We start from the raw sequence: 16,629 nt of genomic DNA, 5'->3' as shown, positions 1-16,629 counted from the left end.
TTGTCATTAACATTTTCGAAAAGTAAATCTTGTACGGAAACAAGTAACAACGACAATAATGGAAAACATTTTGACTGTTCCAAAATGATAATTCAAGGAACGCGACCATATGGATGATACAAAACGTCATGCGAACAATAAGCGCAATACTTCTGTCCTAATTAAAGTTCTTTAGCGGCAACAGTATTTCTGTTTTAGTGACAGCGACCTGAAACTTGACTCAGGTGGTCCAAAATGCAATACTATGCTTGATCTGCATGTACGCTGCCTACACATATTATTGCAGAGCAACACATCATTACAAACTGAAGTTGTTTGTCTGAACGATTTTGTGTTTTTTAGTTACAAAGGCATTGATTCGCCTTGCCGTGAATAGAATCCCAAGCAAGTTCTGCATGTTAGTAACCAACCACAAGTATATGATGGAAAAGTGATCATTGTGACGCACAACTAAAATAAATCAAAAACATACGTGAAATCTGTAAGAAACTGTCGGTTGCAGTGAAATCTGACCAAAAGGTTACATAACACAACGTTCTATACATATTCCTTACATCGAATCATGATTTGTTACTTAAACATTTGGCATACCAATTTGTACATAATAAGAAATGTTTAATATTGTCATGATTGAGTATAACAGAATAGCATGTATACACATATTGAAGGTAGCAAATGTATCCAACATGTTTAAACATGTCCAGGTTTCGTTCTCAACCTTTTTTCTTATAAATTGATCGGCATTGTGTTCATCAACCCTGTGTTGTAATTAACGCGGTGACTTATGCAAAATAGCTTTTGCATTTTACCCGAATAAATACTTGTTTAGATAATAATATATGAGAGACATTGGTTAAAAGTAAATACCTACCTGGAGTGGGTTTGCCTTAAAATCTTCTTTTGTAGAAAAAGCATATCCGGAAAATGCTGTGCCAAAGTCAATTGCGGCGACAAGAAGAAAATCGTCCTTTAATTTCGACATTATATTTCTCTCTTGAATGACTTATTATTCATAAAAATACAAAATGCTTCCTTCTGAACGCCTTTAATATTTCTTTATTTTAAATCGAAAGAGGAAGTAATAAAGGATAACGATCCGGTGTTTTGTAGTTTCGGTATACGAGGAATCGTTTCAATCAGTATACGTTTCATAACCACAGTATTTATCATTCAGTTATCTAGATAGTCATTTACATGTTTATTTGAGTAACACGCATTAATATATAAATATATATATAAATATATAAATAAATATATATATATATATATATATATATATATATATATATATATATATATATATATATATATATATATATATATATATATATATATAAATAAATCAAGTTGCATTTCTTTCCCTTAATCAAAACAACGAAAGTAAATGACAGTGTGTAGGTACACAATAATATGAGTAAACTTTTACAATAAATATAATGTAAATCAAACTTTTAAAATAAATATAATGAAAATCAATCAGATGTATCGTTTAAAATAAGCGGCTCTACTGTTTTAACTCTTTTCCCCATGTTCATTATAACATGTGATAAATTGCTGATTTCATTCACAAAACCAAAAAGTTAAATAGACATGTACATGGAAGTATCTTTTTAATACTCAAGGTAATAACATATTTAAAAGTAATCATAATGTAGATTTTCTTTAAATACCATGGAATTTGTTGGAGTTACTTTCTTTGATTGTTCTTAGCATTTCAGAACTTAAATAATTAATAAATTATATGACTATCATCCGCTTTTCTCTGCGTACGTAATATATTTTTAACTTGTTTCATTTTATTTGTTCGACTTTTCATCTGCTTGCTTGCTTAGTTGGTTTAACAATTTTTTCCTTATATATGATATATAATCAAACAGGAAGCAAGTTTGTTCTTCTACGTCATACACCATTCAATATGTTCAAGCAAACTGCACTCTACCTGATTGCAAGGAAACAAAATGAATAATATTGGCATTAATATATTTTTCACTTTTTTTATTGACGAATTCAAGTGAAAGTCCATAGGCGAACAATACCAAAATCTGTTTGATTACCAATTGCTGTACGACTATTCGCAATATTGGTTTTAGGGTTATGCGATTCTATTTACACTTATGTGTTTTGTGAATAAATCAAGGACAGGTGCAAATGTTTGTGCCCAAAATCGGCCAACCCCCTAAAAATATGTTTTGCACCGACACCGTATTTGGCATTGCCTGTGTCATTTGTCAAATTGAAGCGCAATTGGTCATTTACAGTGAAAAATGAATCAAACTAATCGTTAAGGGGCTATTTCTTGATTTCAGTGAAAGACAAAAAGAATTATTGCACAAGTGTTCATATAAAACATATTGACACGAGTATGAGTATTTCACCTAAAAATAAATGATAAAACGATCTTAAACATCTATTGTTATTTTATAGTTTTTACTCAGAATTTATTAAATGCGCAAAATTTGATTGAATTTCGTGTCATTAATATAACGGCATAGGATCAGAAAGATATCGCTCACTTCTAAAGTAACGCTTTGATTTTTGTATTGCTGTAGTTTATGTATATATTTTTTGTTTTAAAAGTCATTTGTTTTCTATTGTTTAATAAATCAAATTTTTAACTTACGATGAAGTTATGCACCAATTGCTACAACATTATAATAAAACTGTCCCAAAAAAGTTGGAACCAAGCCATATTGAAATAATCAAACCTTATAATTTCAATAGAGCTTAGCTATAGTAAAATGATCACTGCAGACTTAAAATTCTAAGTACCGGTCTTATACTCCCAGAAACGATGAGAGTTCTGGTAGATTTGCGTTTTATGTACTCGCGATATGTGAGTTTTATATAGTCTTTTTTAAACCATGAAGTGTATATAAACAAATATGATACAAACAAAATAACATGAATGGAAAAATTGACACAATTGTATTTGAAAAACAATTGAAACAAGTTTACACATTAATAAACACGCAATCGTAAATCATCTGTGTATCTTTTTTATATTTTGATTAAAAAAATATGTCTATGCAATCAAAAACATAAGTTTATTAATTTTATGAAATAAAATATTTATTGATAAAATAAAACAAATACAAAAAGTCGAAAATACAGTCAGGCGAGACCCATGGTTGTAAATTTGACTGATAATTCTATTTTTAGGAAATAGCAAGCTTAAATATTTTACTAAAAGGACTGTTTAACCATAAAGTAACATATCAATAATCATTTTAATGTCGATCGGATTAAAAACACCTGCATATATTGCATAACATTATATTATCATATGCAAGAACGGGTAATTTGTTTTGTCTGACCAATTGAATTATTGAAAAAATATAAATGGCATTCAAATTATCAAGATATACTGAGTACGCTAACGATCATTGAATACACGTTACATAATCTAAAAGTTGCTACTGACATAGCAGTTTAAATATAACATAACAAACAGTTTCATGCGCGTGCACATGCAAGAACATGTTTCTGACAAATTTAGTGTCAGTGATCAATTTATACGAGAAAATTAAGGGAACATTCTGACCGTTTGCCGGTCGCGGTTTCAACAGCTTCCACGTGCAATTCCGTGTCTCCAAAAATCATCTTAACACTGACAGAGCGATCTGTGCCTGAGCCAGCAAGATCAACGGTCAGCTGACCAATGTCGGTGCAATTTCCGTCCGTAGTGAAAGTTGGGTCACGATCCGTTGAAGCGTAGAACCTGAACGTCATCTGTTGTTGCTTTGTCTTGACTGGTGTATATTTTTCCACAACGTTTGTATCTCCTACAACCAATTCTTGCCCAATCTTAACATGGACATCAAAAATGTCCGAACAGTAGTCATTGCCGTCGTCACTTCTGAACTTCTTCGATTCTGGGTGTTTCCCAACTTGAAATGGAATTGATGACCGTACTCCATACGTATATCTCGAGCGGCGCTCTTTGATGACCAAAGGACTGTGTCCGAATATTACAGCGCCTTTAAGAACTGCTAATCCTGCTTCGTTTGGTATGATGAATTTTTTGCTTGAAGGAACGGCGTCTTGCACGTATTTCTGAAGCATCGGCGATTCAGAGAAGCCCCCAACCATCAAAACCGTGTCCACGTCCTTCACTTCAGCTCTCATAAACAAAGCTTCCAGGTGCGACGCAGCGCTTGTACATGCCTCTTTAAATAAACCTTTTGCAACCTCGGCATCCATTCGCAGCTTGTCGCTGATCCATGTTATTTTGTCCTGGAACTTCGGCAAAGAACGCAAATGTTCTTTTATATCTTTGCCGTGTTTAGCTTTAAACAGGTCATTTAAAGCAATTGGGACTTTAAATGTTATTTTGTCAGCCATGGACACGGAGAATTTTCTTTTCATTGTCTCAAATTCCCTAAAAATATCGATGTAGTCAGACGTGTGAGTTGTTTCTAACTCTGTAATTATGTCATTGCCAACGATGTCAGCAAGAAGAACCCTGCAAACATAACATGAGCAAAGTCAACCTTTAATGAAATGCCACACTCATAAAAAGTAAAAAGTATGCCACAGTATACGTTTTTTTATACCTGAAGGCTCTGTCGACGTATGTTCCACCCCAGTCACCGCCATTTGCTGCGTACAACTCCTTTAGACCTCCTCCTTGCAACACCTCATGTACAGTTATATCAACGGTGCCGCCTTGAAATTGACAAATTTATGATACCGGTAATACGATTTTACCTAGATAAGATTGCGTTAATTTAGAATTATGTCAACATGTAATGGGCGCAACCAATGCTGCTTTCATGTAAGCAATGTATTTTGCTTTGATACTAAAGGATTTTAATAAATTATAACATATTTTTCAGCTACGATTGGCCATTGCGATGTTGCAAACATATAGTATTAAGCTTTGTTTGCAATTTAATAAATGTATAATTAATTACGTTTCTAAAAATATAATCGCGTGTGTTCTTTAACTTTTATTAAACGTAAAATGTTATTTCATACACTCACCGCCCGCATCGAAAATCAAGTATTTTGTTCCCGGCTGAAATGGCATAAACTTCTGTGAACCTTTCAATGACGTCATCGATGAATAACGGCAGCATAGCGAAGCAGCCTCTGGTTCCAGAGCCATTAGAAGGCTCTCATTGGCTATACCAGCCTGTATTTATAGGAACAATTCGCATAACAAATGATGAAGTCGTTTAACGGTATTGTTTGAAATTGGAAACTCGTATAAAACAGCACAATATGGTATTTTGCAGACAAAACATCCATATTTACAATGCCAAATTAAACGAAAATAACTAGGCATCGCCCTTAGATGATTGTATATTATATATCTTTACTACATTAATATTATGTTAACTACATTAAAGGGGCCTTTTCACAGATTTTGGCATTTTTTAACTTATTCATTAAATGCTTTATATCGATAAATGTAAACATTGGATCGTAAAAGCTCCAGTAAAAAATCAAGAATAAAATTAAAAAAAGGAAAAGAACATTGCCCGGACCAGGTTTCGAACCAGTGACCCCTGGAGTCCTGCCAGTGTCCTGAAGTAAAAACGCTTTAGCCTACTGAGCTATTCCGCCGAGTACACATGTTGAACGTATTTTATACCTTATATAATCAATCTTCGTAGTTTCACAAAATTTAACGACAAAAACAGAACTCTCCAAATTATTCAATCGTTTCGCGTTGCAACGCTTTATAATTTTTAGGTTTAAAAATCGTCAAAAGATGCATATAATGGCTCTATTAGACCATGGTAAATGTTCAGTATTACTGTTTCCTCACAAATATCATAACTAAAACGAAAATTTGCGAATCTGAAGCAACTTTTTTCAATTTTGTCAATTTACCAAAGCGTGAAAAGATCCCTTTAAGGTAATAAAAGTTAAGCCTTTATGGAATAAAGCGATTAACAATGATGACATGGATATTAAAGTATTAATGTAATTAAAGTTGTGTTCAAGTTTGATCAAACGTCTCGTTAAAAGAATCTGGATAAGTGTCGGTCACACTTAATAAACATGTGTCTCTTTATTTGTAAACACACGTAGTTCTTACAAAAAGGTCGTATTTAATTAATCGCGTCTGGCAAAAATTGCTATAAAAAGTCATGAAATGCCATTCACGTTTTCCAAGACTGGATAAAAATTGTATTTAACACACTTAATTCCAAATTGCTATGGTTTTGTTTGAAAAACTAACTCAACTTGTCAATCAAGACAGACGGCAGTGTAACATGACGTACCTTCTCAGCGGCTTCTCGCATGAACTGTTTCGAAACGTCGTTCCAGATCGCAGGGACGGTGAGAACCCAGCGAATATCAGTTTCATCAGCGTCGGGCAGTTGCAGACAAACCTTCGTCATTAGATCGTCCTTTAGGAACTTAATGCACGCGGAAAACACATCCATTGCCAACATCTTTTTTCCCATTACATCTTCTAGCATGAATCGTCGTTTAAGTTTCTGCAATGCGCATAAAATTAAGACATACCGGGACCGGGAATATATACCGGTACATACAATTTGCGTTCAGTAAGAAGCAAAAAACTGACCCACTTTAAATAAGTGTGTGCATTAAAACTAAATGAACTGATTGAAACGCTTTGCGCAAAAATAATTTGTCACGAATGCCAACGTAAATAAATCGAGAAATGCAAGTCGAAAATTGTCAATCCTAATCCTACCAGCTTGTTGAAAAGCTCCATTTTAAAGCGTCTGAAGTAGTAGTAGTCATTGTGTTTGTCGTCCAGCGCCAAATTCGCATAAGCATCTTCCGCATCATAACCAAATTTGTAAAACTTCTTTTCTTTATCAAACAAGACGCATGTAGAGGTCTTTAAGGACATCAGTGTGCCACCAATCCACGTATTTGCTGATATCTAAAAGAGTTCAAAAGAAATGTTCCAATGATGGCCATTAAGAAGATCGATCCCCTTAATAACAATGTACCATGTATTTATCACCATAGCTTGGATTGTTAGTGTTGGAAAAAGACAACCTAAATTTCAAAATTTGCAAAAATCGCTTAAAATCAAAAGGTGTTTATCTAAACTATTCAATTTTCACTGCAATCCATGCTATTATATTTACTCGGTTGTAAATAAACTGATGAAATAAAGAACGATAAACGTATTGCTATGTTTGAATTCCATGGTTACCTCCCTTACACTACATAATCTAAAATATTGTCAAATATAATCAGGTTGCTGTGGCGTTATGGATACGCTGACCACCTAACAAGCGGGAGGTCGCGGGTTCGATCTTCACAGTGAGAGCGTTCTTTAAATTTCCTCAAAATATACTAAATACTGGTTCTATGGACTCGGTGGCGTTCCAATTATCCTTAGGCGATCGAGCTTAAATCAATAGGTTTGAAAATAAAATCTTACTCAAACTACTTTGCTTTTATTTTTTTCCGTTCACACTGCAATACTTAAAATATTATAAAAAAAAACTCGAATGTTATTACTGTTTAGTACAATAAGAGTTATACATTAAAAAAATCATTGTGTTTCCTATTTCTTTTACTTATGTAATCATGTAACATTTAATGAACATAAATATTTTAATGTTCAGGTTTGTTAAAAACATGCGAGCAGCATACCTTCAAAGGGTCAGTCTTGAAATCCTCTTTTGAGGAAAATGCGTAACCTGAATACGCCGTGCCAAAGTCGATTGCAGCGACGAGCAAAAAGTTTTGGTTAAGAGTTGACATTTCTCGCACAAAACTGTTTCCTTTCGTCTTTCTGTTTGTAAATCGAAAGAGGAAGTAAAATTATATTAATCTTTATTGTTTGTCAACTATTCGTATCCCGATTTGAAATCGAAAGTTTGATCGACATTGAACTTACAGATAACAATACATTTCGAGATTTTTGTTTAATTCGGGATTCAAACTAAATGAATAAAATACTATAACTTCATTATCTACATAAAATAATATAACTTCATAATGCCATTGTATTCGGGATTCATACTAAATGTACACATACAAAATAAGATAACTTCCTAAACATATTTTGCTACAAGCAAAACATAAATTAACAAAATAAATGGTACTTAACAAATATTGCAAAGTTTAGAGCAATTAACTGTACTGATCTTGAAGAAAAAATATGTATCGTTATAATGTATCATCAGTGCATTGAATAATTGTATACACTATGTGTTGTCTGTATCTTTCGTTTAAGCAGGTATAAAACAACGGGACGCATGCGGACGTAAAAGATCTCCAAAAGAAGGTCTGTTCCATATATTAAAACTGGCATTTAATGAAGAAAACTATGTAAAAATGCACGTTATTATTGATTTTTATTTGTGAGCGTTAGCTCGCAAATAATGCAGACGCAAAATTTCAATTCGCTTCGGCTTATCTACGAGGAGCCTAACTACGCTTTACACATGCCGTATCCGCGCGAGAAAGAGTTGTATAATTTATGAAAGAGGTTTGAGTTCTCCAACTATATTCATTCACAAATGGAAACATTATACGAATATCGTGTTAAATGTAATAGTTTCGAACGGAGCTTATATAGAAAAGAATCAATAAACAGTGATTGTATTATACCTGTCGCGGAAGAGATTGTTTATGAATGAATAAAATAGTCCACTTTCTGCTACGTCTTCATGACGTAGTATTTTTGCTAAGTTCATTCGTAATTTGAGGCTATTAATAGATGCGCCTGTCGATAAACAAAGGAGAGTCCAATTGCACGGGTGATAACAACGCAATAGGTTACGCTTGTTTATATTCACGGTTCTCAGTTTATAAATCGTTGAACATGAGTTCAACAATTAGTACAGGGATACGATAGACAACATAAAAAATGATTCATTATCGCTAAAACCGATTATAAAAAACAATAAAATATATCAAGAATTATCTTTTAAAAAGGTAGTCTTGCTGTTTTTTAAAATAAAGTTTGAAATTTTGTTTCTAAATAAATTAATTGAAAACAAAAGTTATTTTGTTGTTGTTTTTTTTACTTGTTAGTCGCATATTTACGGCATTTAATGTGTGTTATAATGGGCAAACCATAGATCTACATTAGTATAAGTAGATACAAATTATGCTTTGTCCTCCATCATCGCAATATATCGTATGTTAATATTTTATTAACATGCAGTTTTTCCAAACATTTGAATCACACTTTCATAGCCGCGTCATGCGAAAATGAGTCTTATGGTCTTTCGACCAGCGTAGCTCAAGTTTTAATGTGTTTTGCTTGAGAATTTAATACAATGCTGTTTAATACCAAAACATTTTTATATGTGAGCGAAGCTCACAATTAATGCAGACGCAATTTTGCAAATCAGTATGCCTTAGCTACGGAAGGCACGTAACCCATGACTGCCTGTGTGGATAACTCCAGTCAAATTTAGCAGACGACAAAAATAATGCTTAAAGCGTTTTTGTTTATACTTAACTGGTACACTGCATTAGACGACAGCCTGTAATTATGTAAAAAAATAGGTTTAAGAGCTTGTGGACGTATTGGCCAGTCTAGTGTTTAAAACAGCTTGTGCGATGACAGTAAAGGTAAGTTTATCATTGAAATCTGTACATATTGGCTGCTTTCAGGGAAAACGGGGCTTAATGCTGCATTTAAAGTCTGTCATGTGGGCAAAATTGTTTCTCAATAATGTAAACAAAATAGATAAAGTATAAGATACACATATCACAACATGTACATGATTATAGGCTTGTTATTCTTTAGCAAGACAACCACAATTCTGAAGATGGTTGCCAGTGCAGCGACAAGTTGTGAAAAGACATTTTGTTGTTATTTTGTCTAAGTTATCTCTATAACATAAATATGAGGATAAACAGTCACACCAACTCGACCTGTGCTTTAAGACACACTCTTTAACATTTGAATGGGTTGTGTTCATTTCAAACTTGCGATATAAAAAGCTATAACATAAGTTTGAAAACTGAGTTGCTTCTAAGATTATGCAATAGCGAACAAATTCAGTGCCTTCCGCGCTTTGATTTTTATTAATTTCAGTGATATCAGTATTTAGAAATACAATCAACTAAACCAAGCACATGGCGAAGTTACAAGATAAAATTTACCTACAAATATGTAATAAACGTGTTCATTAAATACCACGAGATTTATGAAAGAAATAAATGTGAATAAAATAATTGAACTTTCAGTGTAATATCTTATTTTATCTTATTTTGTTTATATTTTAAAAGTCGCTTATAAATCTTGTGCCGCAAGAAATGACCTATATATATATATATATATAACAGGTACGCCTAAAGGCTTTACGTGCCATCGTAATATAGAGAAACACTAACTTTTTATTAAGAAAGCTTCATATAAAAGTACATTTCTGTTTCACAACTTAATTTGCACGCTCATACAAATGATTATGGTTGGTATTTTATCTTGACGTTTAAAACAATATTGCATAATCTTTTAGCCACCTGGTTATTGGACTTGTGTGTTGTAGAGTTCTTGTTTCTACCGAAGAGTTTTAAAAAGACACTTTAATATAAACACTGCTCTAATAACAATAGAAACAATACACACTGCAATAATAAAATAGAAATATAATATGTTCAGTACTGCAATAACAGAACAAAATACATATGTTCGCATTAAAACGTCAATTTAAGTGTAAAAATAATATAATTATAAAAATAAAAATAAAAACTGCTGTCAGCATAAAATAGGCAAAATAACCATTATAAATTGGCAACAAATATATTCAACGTAAACCCGAATGAAAGCCACGATGTTCATTATTACATTCCGATATCATCTTTCTGCTTAAATATCTAATTTGTGCTTTATCCCAAAAAGTAAAGAACGCACTTTGTCTTCATACCAGTTGCCATCTCAACAGCCTCGGCATGGAGCTCCGTGTCACCAAATACCATTGTGACACTAAATGCTCGGTCATCATCAGAATCAGCCAGGTCTACCGTGAACTGACCAATTTCTGTGCAGTTTGCGTCTGTGACAAAAGCTGGGTTGGGATCAGTAGACGCGTAAAACGCAAAAGTCATTCGTTCCTGATCTTTGTTTAAAGGAGAATATTCTCGGTCCATGTTTGTTTTTCCGAAAACCAGCTCTTGTCCGATTGTTACGTGCTCGTCGAAAATGTCAGTACAGTAGTCTTCACCGTCGACGCTCGTTATACGTCTTGAGTCCGGATGCGTGCCTTCTTCAAAAATCACCGATGTGCCAACTCCATATGTATACCGTGCTCGCCGCGCTTCGATGACCAACGGATTGTGACCAAATATAACGGCGCCTTTCAGTACAGCTAGACCCGGCTCCTTTGGTATGATAAATTTCTTGTCTTGCGGCACTGACTCCTGAATTCTCTTTTGAAGCATCGGTGACTCAGAAAATCCGCCAACCATCAGTACCGTGTCAACACCTTTGACTTCATCCTTCAGAAATAATGAAGCTAGATGTTTTGATGCTTGGTCTCAAGCATCTTTGAAAAGACCTTTGGCTACGTCAGCTTCTATTCGAATCTTGTCCGTTAGCCATGTTATTTTGTCTTTATACTTCGCCAGGGAAGGTGATCTTTGATATCCTTTCCATACTTTGCTTTGAAAATTTCGTTCAATGCAGCCGGTACTTTGAATGTTACTCTATCTGACATGGAAACGGCAAATTTTCTTTTGATAACCTCAAAATCACGAAATATATCTATGTAATCAGACGTTTTTGAAGTTTCAATTCCAGTCATAATGTCATTTCCAACAATTTCCGCAAGAAGATTTCTGAAAAAAGAACATGTTTCGCTCGTATCTTTTTGTTGCAGTATACTACCAACAGTAAATGACACGCAAATGAAATCAATGGCAGATCATTGTTACTGGGCGTCATTGCAAACAAACCTAAAGGCTCTGTCAACGAACGTCCCACCCCAGTCTCCTCCGTTAGCTGCATACAACTCTTTAAGGCCTCCTCCTGGCATCACCTCGTGTACGGTTATATCTATGGTACCACCTTGAAATTGAAAATAAAATCTTCAATAAAAAGAATAAAACAAAGCATTGTATTATCCACGACGTTTGTGTGTGCATTATTTATAGTAATAATGTAAAGCAAACAAGTTGTTCATCACACAATTGACAATTACTCTTGTTCATCGATTCTTAGCCTTAATGCTTTCGTTCCATTAATGTTTCCTTTACAATGAGCATGTCATGTTTAAATCAAGTAGAAACACGTTATTACATACCACCCGCGTCAAATATAAGGTACTTTGTTCCCGGCTGAAATGGCATAAACTTCTGTGAACCTTTCAATGACGTCATTGGCGAATGACGACAGCATAGCGATGCAGCCTCCGGTTCTAGGGCGATCAGGAGACTCTCGTTGGGTATGCCAGCCTGAAATAAAAATATCGCTATCTGAAGACAGTTGTGACTTCGTTTTATGTTCATTAAGATTCTCAGGCTACTGTCATATTATATCTTAAGTTCGTTTGAGAATATGTATTATTTATTCCTTGCGATTGATCCTAGTTCGGTTCATGTGTTTGATTGATGTGAAGAGCTCCTGAAACCCGTTTTAAACCATAAATTGCATGTTTTTCGAGTTCTCTTTTGTGGAAATGTGTCATCTAAGTGAATTGATAATGGCAAGATGTGAGCTTTGGAGTTAAACATATCGGTTTCAAACCCAAATGCTTCGGTGTTGATTCCGTTTTGTGTGCGTTTGTTGTGCATTTGTGTCTCTCGTATAGCGCATCTGTTTTGCATCTCACGGTTTGGCAAAATTGGTTCATTGCCATTCCATTTCGAAAGGATAACATGCTATAGTAGGTTTTTTTCCTGTTTCTACCACATATGGTTCACTTTGTTAATATTGGAAACAATGTACCTTAGCAGCGGATTCTCGCATGAACTGTTTCGAAACGTCGTTCCAGATCGCTGGCATTGTTAGAACCCAGCGGATATCAGTGTCACGTATTTCGGGAAGCTGTAACCGAATTTTACCCAAGCAGTCATCCTTCAAGAACTTAATACATGCCGAAAACACGTCCATTGCCAGCATCTTCTTACCCAAAACGTCTTCAAGCATGAATCGTCGCTTGAGTTTCTAAACGTGGAAGCAAATCGATGACTTGTTTGGGATACGAAGTATTAAAAATGATAAACTAAATACATGTGTATTTATAAACAATCATGTCATGTGAAAGAACAATGAGATGCTTAGTTTTATCACCTTACCAGTTTGTTGAAAAGCTCCATTTTAAAACGTCTGAAGTAGTAGTAATCTTTGTGTTTGTCGTCCATCGCCAAGTCCGCATACGCATCTTCGGCATCAAAACCAAACTTTTTAAAAGTCTTGTCTTTATCACACAGGACACACGTTGAAGTCTTCTGGGACATCAAACTTCCACCAATCCAAGTATTCGCTGATATCTAATGAATAAAGTTTCTTAAGTATTAATGCAGCTCAAATTTCACGGTGTTCATATTTATATACAGCTAATTGACCAGGTGATGTGACGAACAATATTGTGACCCACACCGGTGAACACATCTCCGCCGAAATGAGACGAACAAATCATCGGAACGACACATATAACAGAGAATTATCTATTGCTTATATAATACACAGCCCTTTTGCTGAAACAAGTGGACGACTATATTCAACAATAAATGATGATAGACGGACGGACAGACAGACGGACAGACGGACGGACGGACAGACAGACGGACGGACGGACGGACGGCCGGCCGGCCGGCCGGCCTGCCGGCCGGCCTGCCAGCCAGCCAGCCAGCCAGCCAGCCAGCCAGCCAGCCAGCCAGCCAGCCAGCCAGCCAGCCAGCCAGCCAGCCAGCCAGCCAGGCCAGCCAGCCAGCCAGCCAGCCAGCCAGGCCAGCCAGCCAGCCAGCCAGGCCAGCCAGCCAGCCAGCCAGCCAAGCCAGCCAGCAGCCAGCCAGCCAGCCAGCAGCCAGCCAGCAGCCAGCCAGCCAGCCAGCCAGCCAGCCAGCCAGCCAGCCAGCCAGCCAGCCAGCCAGCCAGCCAGCCAGCCAGGCCAGCCAGCCAGCCAGCCAAGCCAGCCAGCCGCAGCCAGCCAGCCAGCCAGCAGCAGCAGCCAGGCCAGCAGCCAGCCAGCCAGCCAGCCAGCAGCCAGCCAGCCAGCCAGCCAGCCAGCCAGCCAGCCAGCCAGCCAGCCAGCCAGCCAGCCAGCCAGCCAGCCAGCCAGCCAGCCAGCCAGCCAGCCAGCCAGCCAGCCAGCCAGCCAGCCAGCCAGCCAGCCAGCCAGCCAGCCAGCCAGCCAGCCAGCCAGCCAGCCAGCCAGCCAGCCAGCCAGCCAGCCAGCCAGCCAGCCAGCCAGCCAGCCAGCCAGCCAGCCAGCCAGCCAGCCAGCCAGCCAGCCAGCCAGCCAGCCAGCCAGCCAGCCAGCCAGCCAGCCAGCCAGCCAGCCAGCCAGCCAGCCAGCCAGCCAGCCAGCCAGCCAGCCAGCCAGCCAGCCAGCCAGCCAGCCAGCCAGCCAGCCAGCCAGCCAGCCAGCCAGCCAGCCAGCCAGCCAGCCAGCCAGCCAGCCAGCCAGCCAGCCAGCCAGCCAGCCAGCCAGCCAGCCAGCCAGCCAGCCAGCCAGCCAGCCAGCCAGCCAGCCAGCCAGCCAGCCAGCCAGCCAGCCAGCCAGCCAGCCAGCCAGCCAGCCAGCCAGCCAGCCAGCCAGACAGACAGACAGACAGACAGACAGACAGACAGACAGACAGACAGACAGACAGACAGACAGATAGATAAAGCAGGACCAAATACATAAATAAGACAAAACCCTCGAAAGACGGATGATAAACCTAAAACAACAATAATACTTACGCAATACGAACAATCAAGCTGAACCACAAAGGATGACAAAGCTTAAATAGGATGGATGGCAAATCTCAAACAAGACTGATTACCAAGCTCTAACCAGACAAAAAATCATATCCAATATATATAATTGAAGATGTGGCTCAAACAAAACCGAACAAATTTCATACGGACGAAATGGCTCGAACAAACTAAAACAAGATGCATTACGTAAACACTACACATGGCAAATACAAGAAAAAGGCAAAGCTCAAAATAGAAACAAATATTTATCACAAGCTAGGATGGCACATATCCCAAAATAAACATGTCACAAAATAACGAAAGACCATATACGATTGGGTAGTTATGAAAGATAGTCGAATAAGTACTGTTATTGTTTTACATGAATGCGTTTTAAATATTTAACACACAACAAACGTGTATAAGAAAACAAATATTCGTAGCATAGCATACCTTCAGCGGCTCTGACTTGAATTCTTGAATCGACGAAAATGCAAAGCCAGAATATGCCGTTCCAAAGTCTATGGCAGCGACAACCAAAAAATCTTTCCTAAGGGTTGACATGATTCTCGTTTGTGGACTTAATCTGATAGAATCTCAAAATTGATGTCCCAAATCACTCCTCTTTCTAAATCGAAAGAGGAAGTTATTTACTTGAATTAAATTCTGCTAATCGTATCACAAAATCGATAATGGAACACCTGATTAAAACTTACGTATGCTCTTTGTTTAACATTTATAAAGCACAACGTCATCAATCGCGTAAACTAATACCATAAAGAAAATGATCGCCAGACTGAAAAATGTCCACGGTATAATTGTAAATAGGAATGTTGAATCGGCTATTATTATATAACACCATTTCTACATATATTGTTCCACTATTGTTTTAGTACTCCCTTAATAAGAAGTAATTTAGGTACTAAAATATAGATTATAAAGATAAGTATGTCTGTGGCTAGGTGGACAAGTACACTATTGGCTGTTACACGCGTTTACACTTCAGTGCGTTTGATTTCAATGACAAATGTAGAAAAAAATCATAAACTGTGATAAGCCACGGAATTGTGTATCGCGTGTTGAATACTTAAGGTGGTACCTACAGCGCCTTCCTCCGAGTACTCCGGTTTCTCATCGCACCTAAAAACACACCAGAATTAAATATCTTTCCAAAAACAAAATACATCGCTGAAAAATATAGCTCTGCTTTAAAATTCTGTCTACCTTCGTGAGTCTCTGGAAAGTTTATTTAGAAAGAAGTGATGGGTCGCATTTCTGGACCTTTCATTATGCAGTCTCAGGTGTGGCAGAAACTTGTAACTGATATGCGGGAATTATGTATTCATGCAAAAACGTTGTCTTATGTATAAACATATGGTTGATTTTAACATTTACATCGATGACATGACTCATCTTGGTCCATATTCAAATCTACGTTAATAGAGGTTTACAATCAAAATTGTATTGATTTATAATCAATCGTGAGTGTTATGATTTCAATAAGGTACCACTTGGTGTGTAACAATTTATAAGATATGGGTAATCCCAACTTGCAAAATGCACGTTTTCATTTATTTAAGTCTGCAAAACGAACGCATACGATAACGTATTAAAGCTTGTGGAGTTCCGTGCTACTGTTGTCGGACCCCAGGATGGACTGCCAATCCGGATCTGAATATAGAAGATTTCCCAAGTTAGCGTGCCACCGTTTTCCTAAAAGTGCGGTTTCCTACCTCAATGAATATGATATAGGTATTATCACAGAATTACATACCAACAACGCTCTATGAATCTCAAATATAATACATACATTTTTCTTTTATGTA

At 36.9% G+C, this 16,629-nt stretch overlaps 4 protein-coding genes across 6 annotated transcripts in view; all 4 read right to left on the bottom strand.

The window, feature by feature from the left end:
• LOC127875929 (heat shock 70 kDa protein 12A-like) overlaps positions 1–1,116 on the bottom strand; it is a 110,419-nt gene extending 109,303 nt beyond the window's left edge. For both annotated transcript variants that reach the window (XM_052420687.1, XM_052420686.1), the window contains exon 1: positions 872–1,116. In XM_052420687.1, coding sequence (XP_052276647.1) covers positions 872–982 — 111 coding nt within the window. In that variant the 5' untranslated portion in view covers positions 983–1,116. The remainder of the gene's footprint in view (positions 1–871) is intronic.
• Positions 1,117–2,908: 1,792 nt separating this feature from the next.
• Positions 2,909–15,953, bottom strand: LOC127875928 (heat shock 70 kDa protein 12A-like). 2 transcript variants are annotated; one of them, XM_052420684.1, is made up of 7 exons: positions 15,907–15,953; positions 7,594–7,735; positions 6,674–6,868; positions 6,234–6,452; positions 4,984–5,134; positions 4,554–4,665; positions 2,909–4,462 (listed from the first exon to the last, which is right to left on the bottom strand). In XM_052420684.1, exons 1-7 carry the CDS (start codon positions 15,936–15,938, stop codon positions 3,511–3,513), a joined length of 1,803 nt encoding a protein of 600 aa, XP_052276644.1. In that variant the 5' UTR covers positions 15,939–15,953; the 3' UTR covers positions 2,909–3,510. The 2 variants fall into 2 exon arrangements, with proteins under 2 accessions (XP_052276644.1, XP_052276645.1); XM_052420685.1 differs by lacking the exon at positions 15,907–15,953 and adding an exon at positions 7,841–7,869.
• LOC127875933 (heat shock 70 kDa protein 12A-like) lies at positions 10,287–11,370 on the bottom strand. Its single transcript, XM_052420691.1, has one exon. The coding sequence runs from the start codon at positions 11,368–11,370 to the stop codon at positions 10,792–10,794; it is 579 nt and encodes a 192-aa protein (XP_052276651.1). The 3' UTR covers positions 10,287–10,791.
• Positions 11,505–15,441, bottom strand: LOC127875932 (heat shock 70 kDa protein 12B-like). Its single transcript, XM_052420690.1, has 6 exons — positions 15,257–15,441; positions 13,198–13,392; positions 12,848–13,066; positions 12,204–12,354; positions 11,857–11,968; positions 11,505–11,739 (listed from the first exon to the last, which is right to left on the bottom strand). The coding sequence occupies exons 1-6, from the start codon at positions 15,365–15,367 to the stop codon at positions 11,505–11,507; spliced, it is 1,023 nt and encodes a 340-aa protein (XP_052276650.1). The 5' UTR covers positions 15,368–15,441.
• Positions 15,954–16,629: the final 676 nt, after the last annotated feature.

The sequence above is a fragment of the Dreissena polymorpha genome, chromosome 4, assembly GCF_020536995.1.
Source record: "Dreissena polymorpha isolate Duluth1 chromosome 4, UMN_Dpol_1.0, whole genome shotgun sequence".
Classification (NCBI taxonomy): domain Eukaryota; kingdom Metazoa; phylum Mollusca; class Bivalvia; order Myida; family Dreissenidae; genus Dreissena; species Dreissena polymorpha.
The sequence above is the reverse complement of the archived record's forward strand: the minus strand, read 5'-3'. Positions and strand labels throughout refer to the sequence as shown.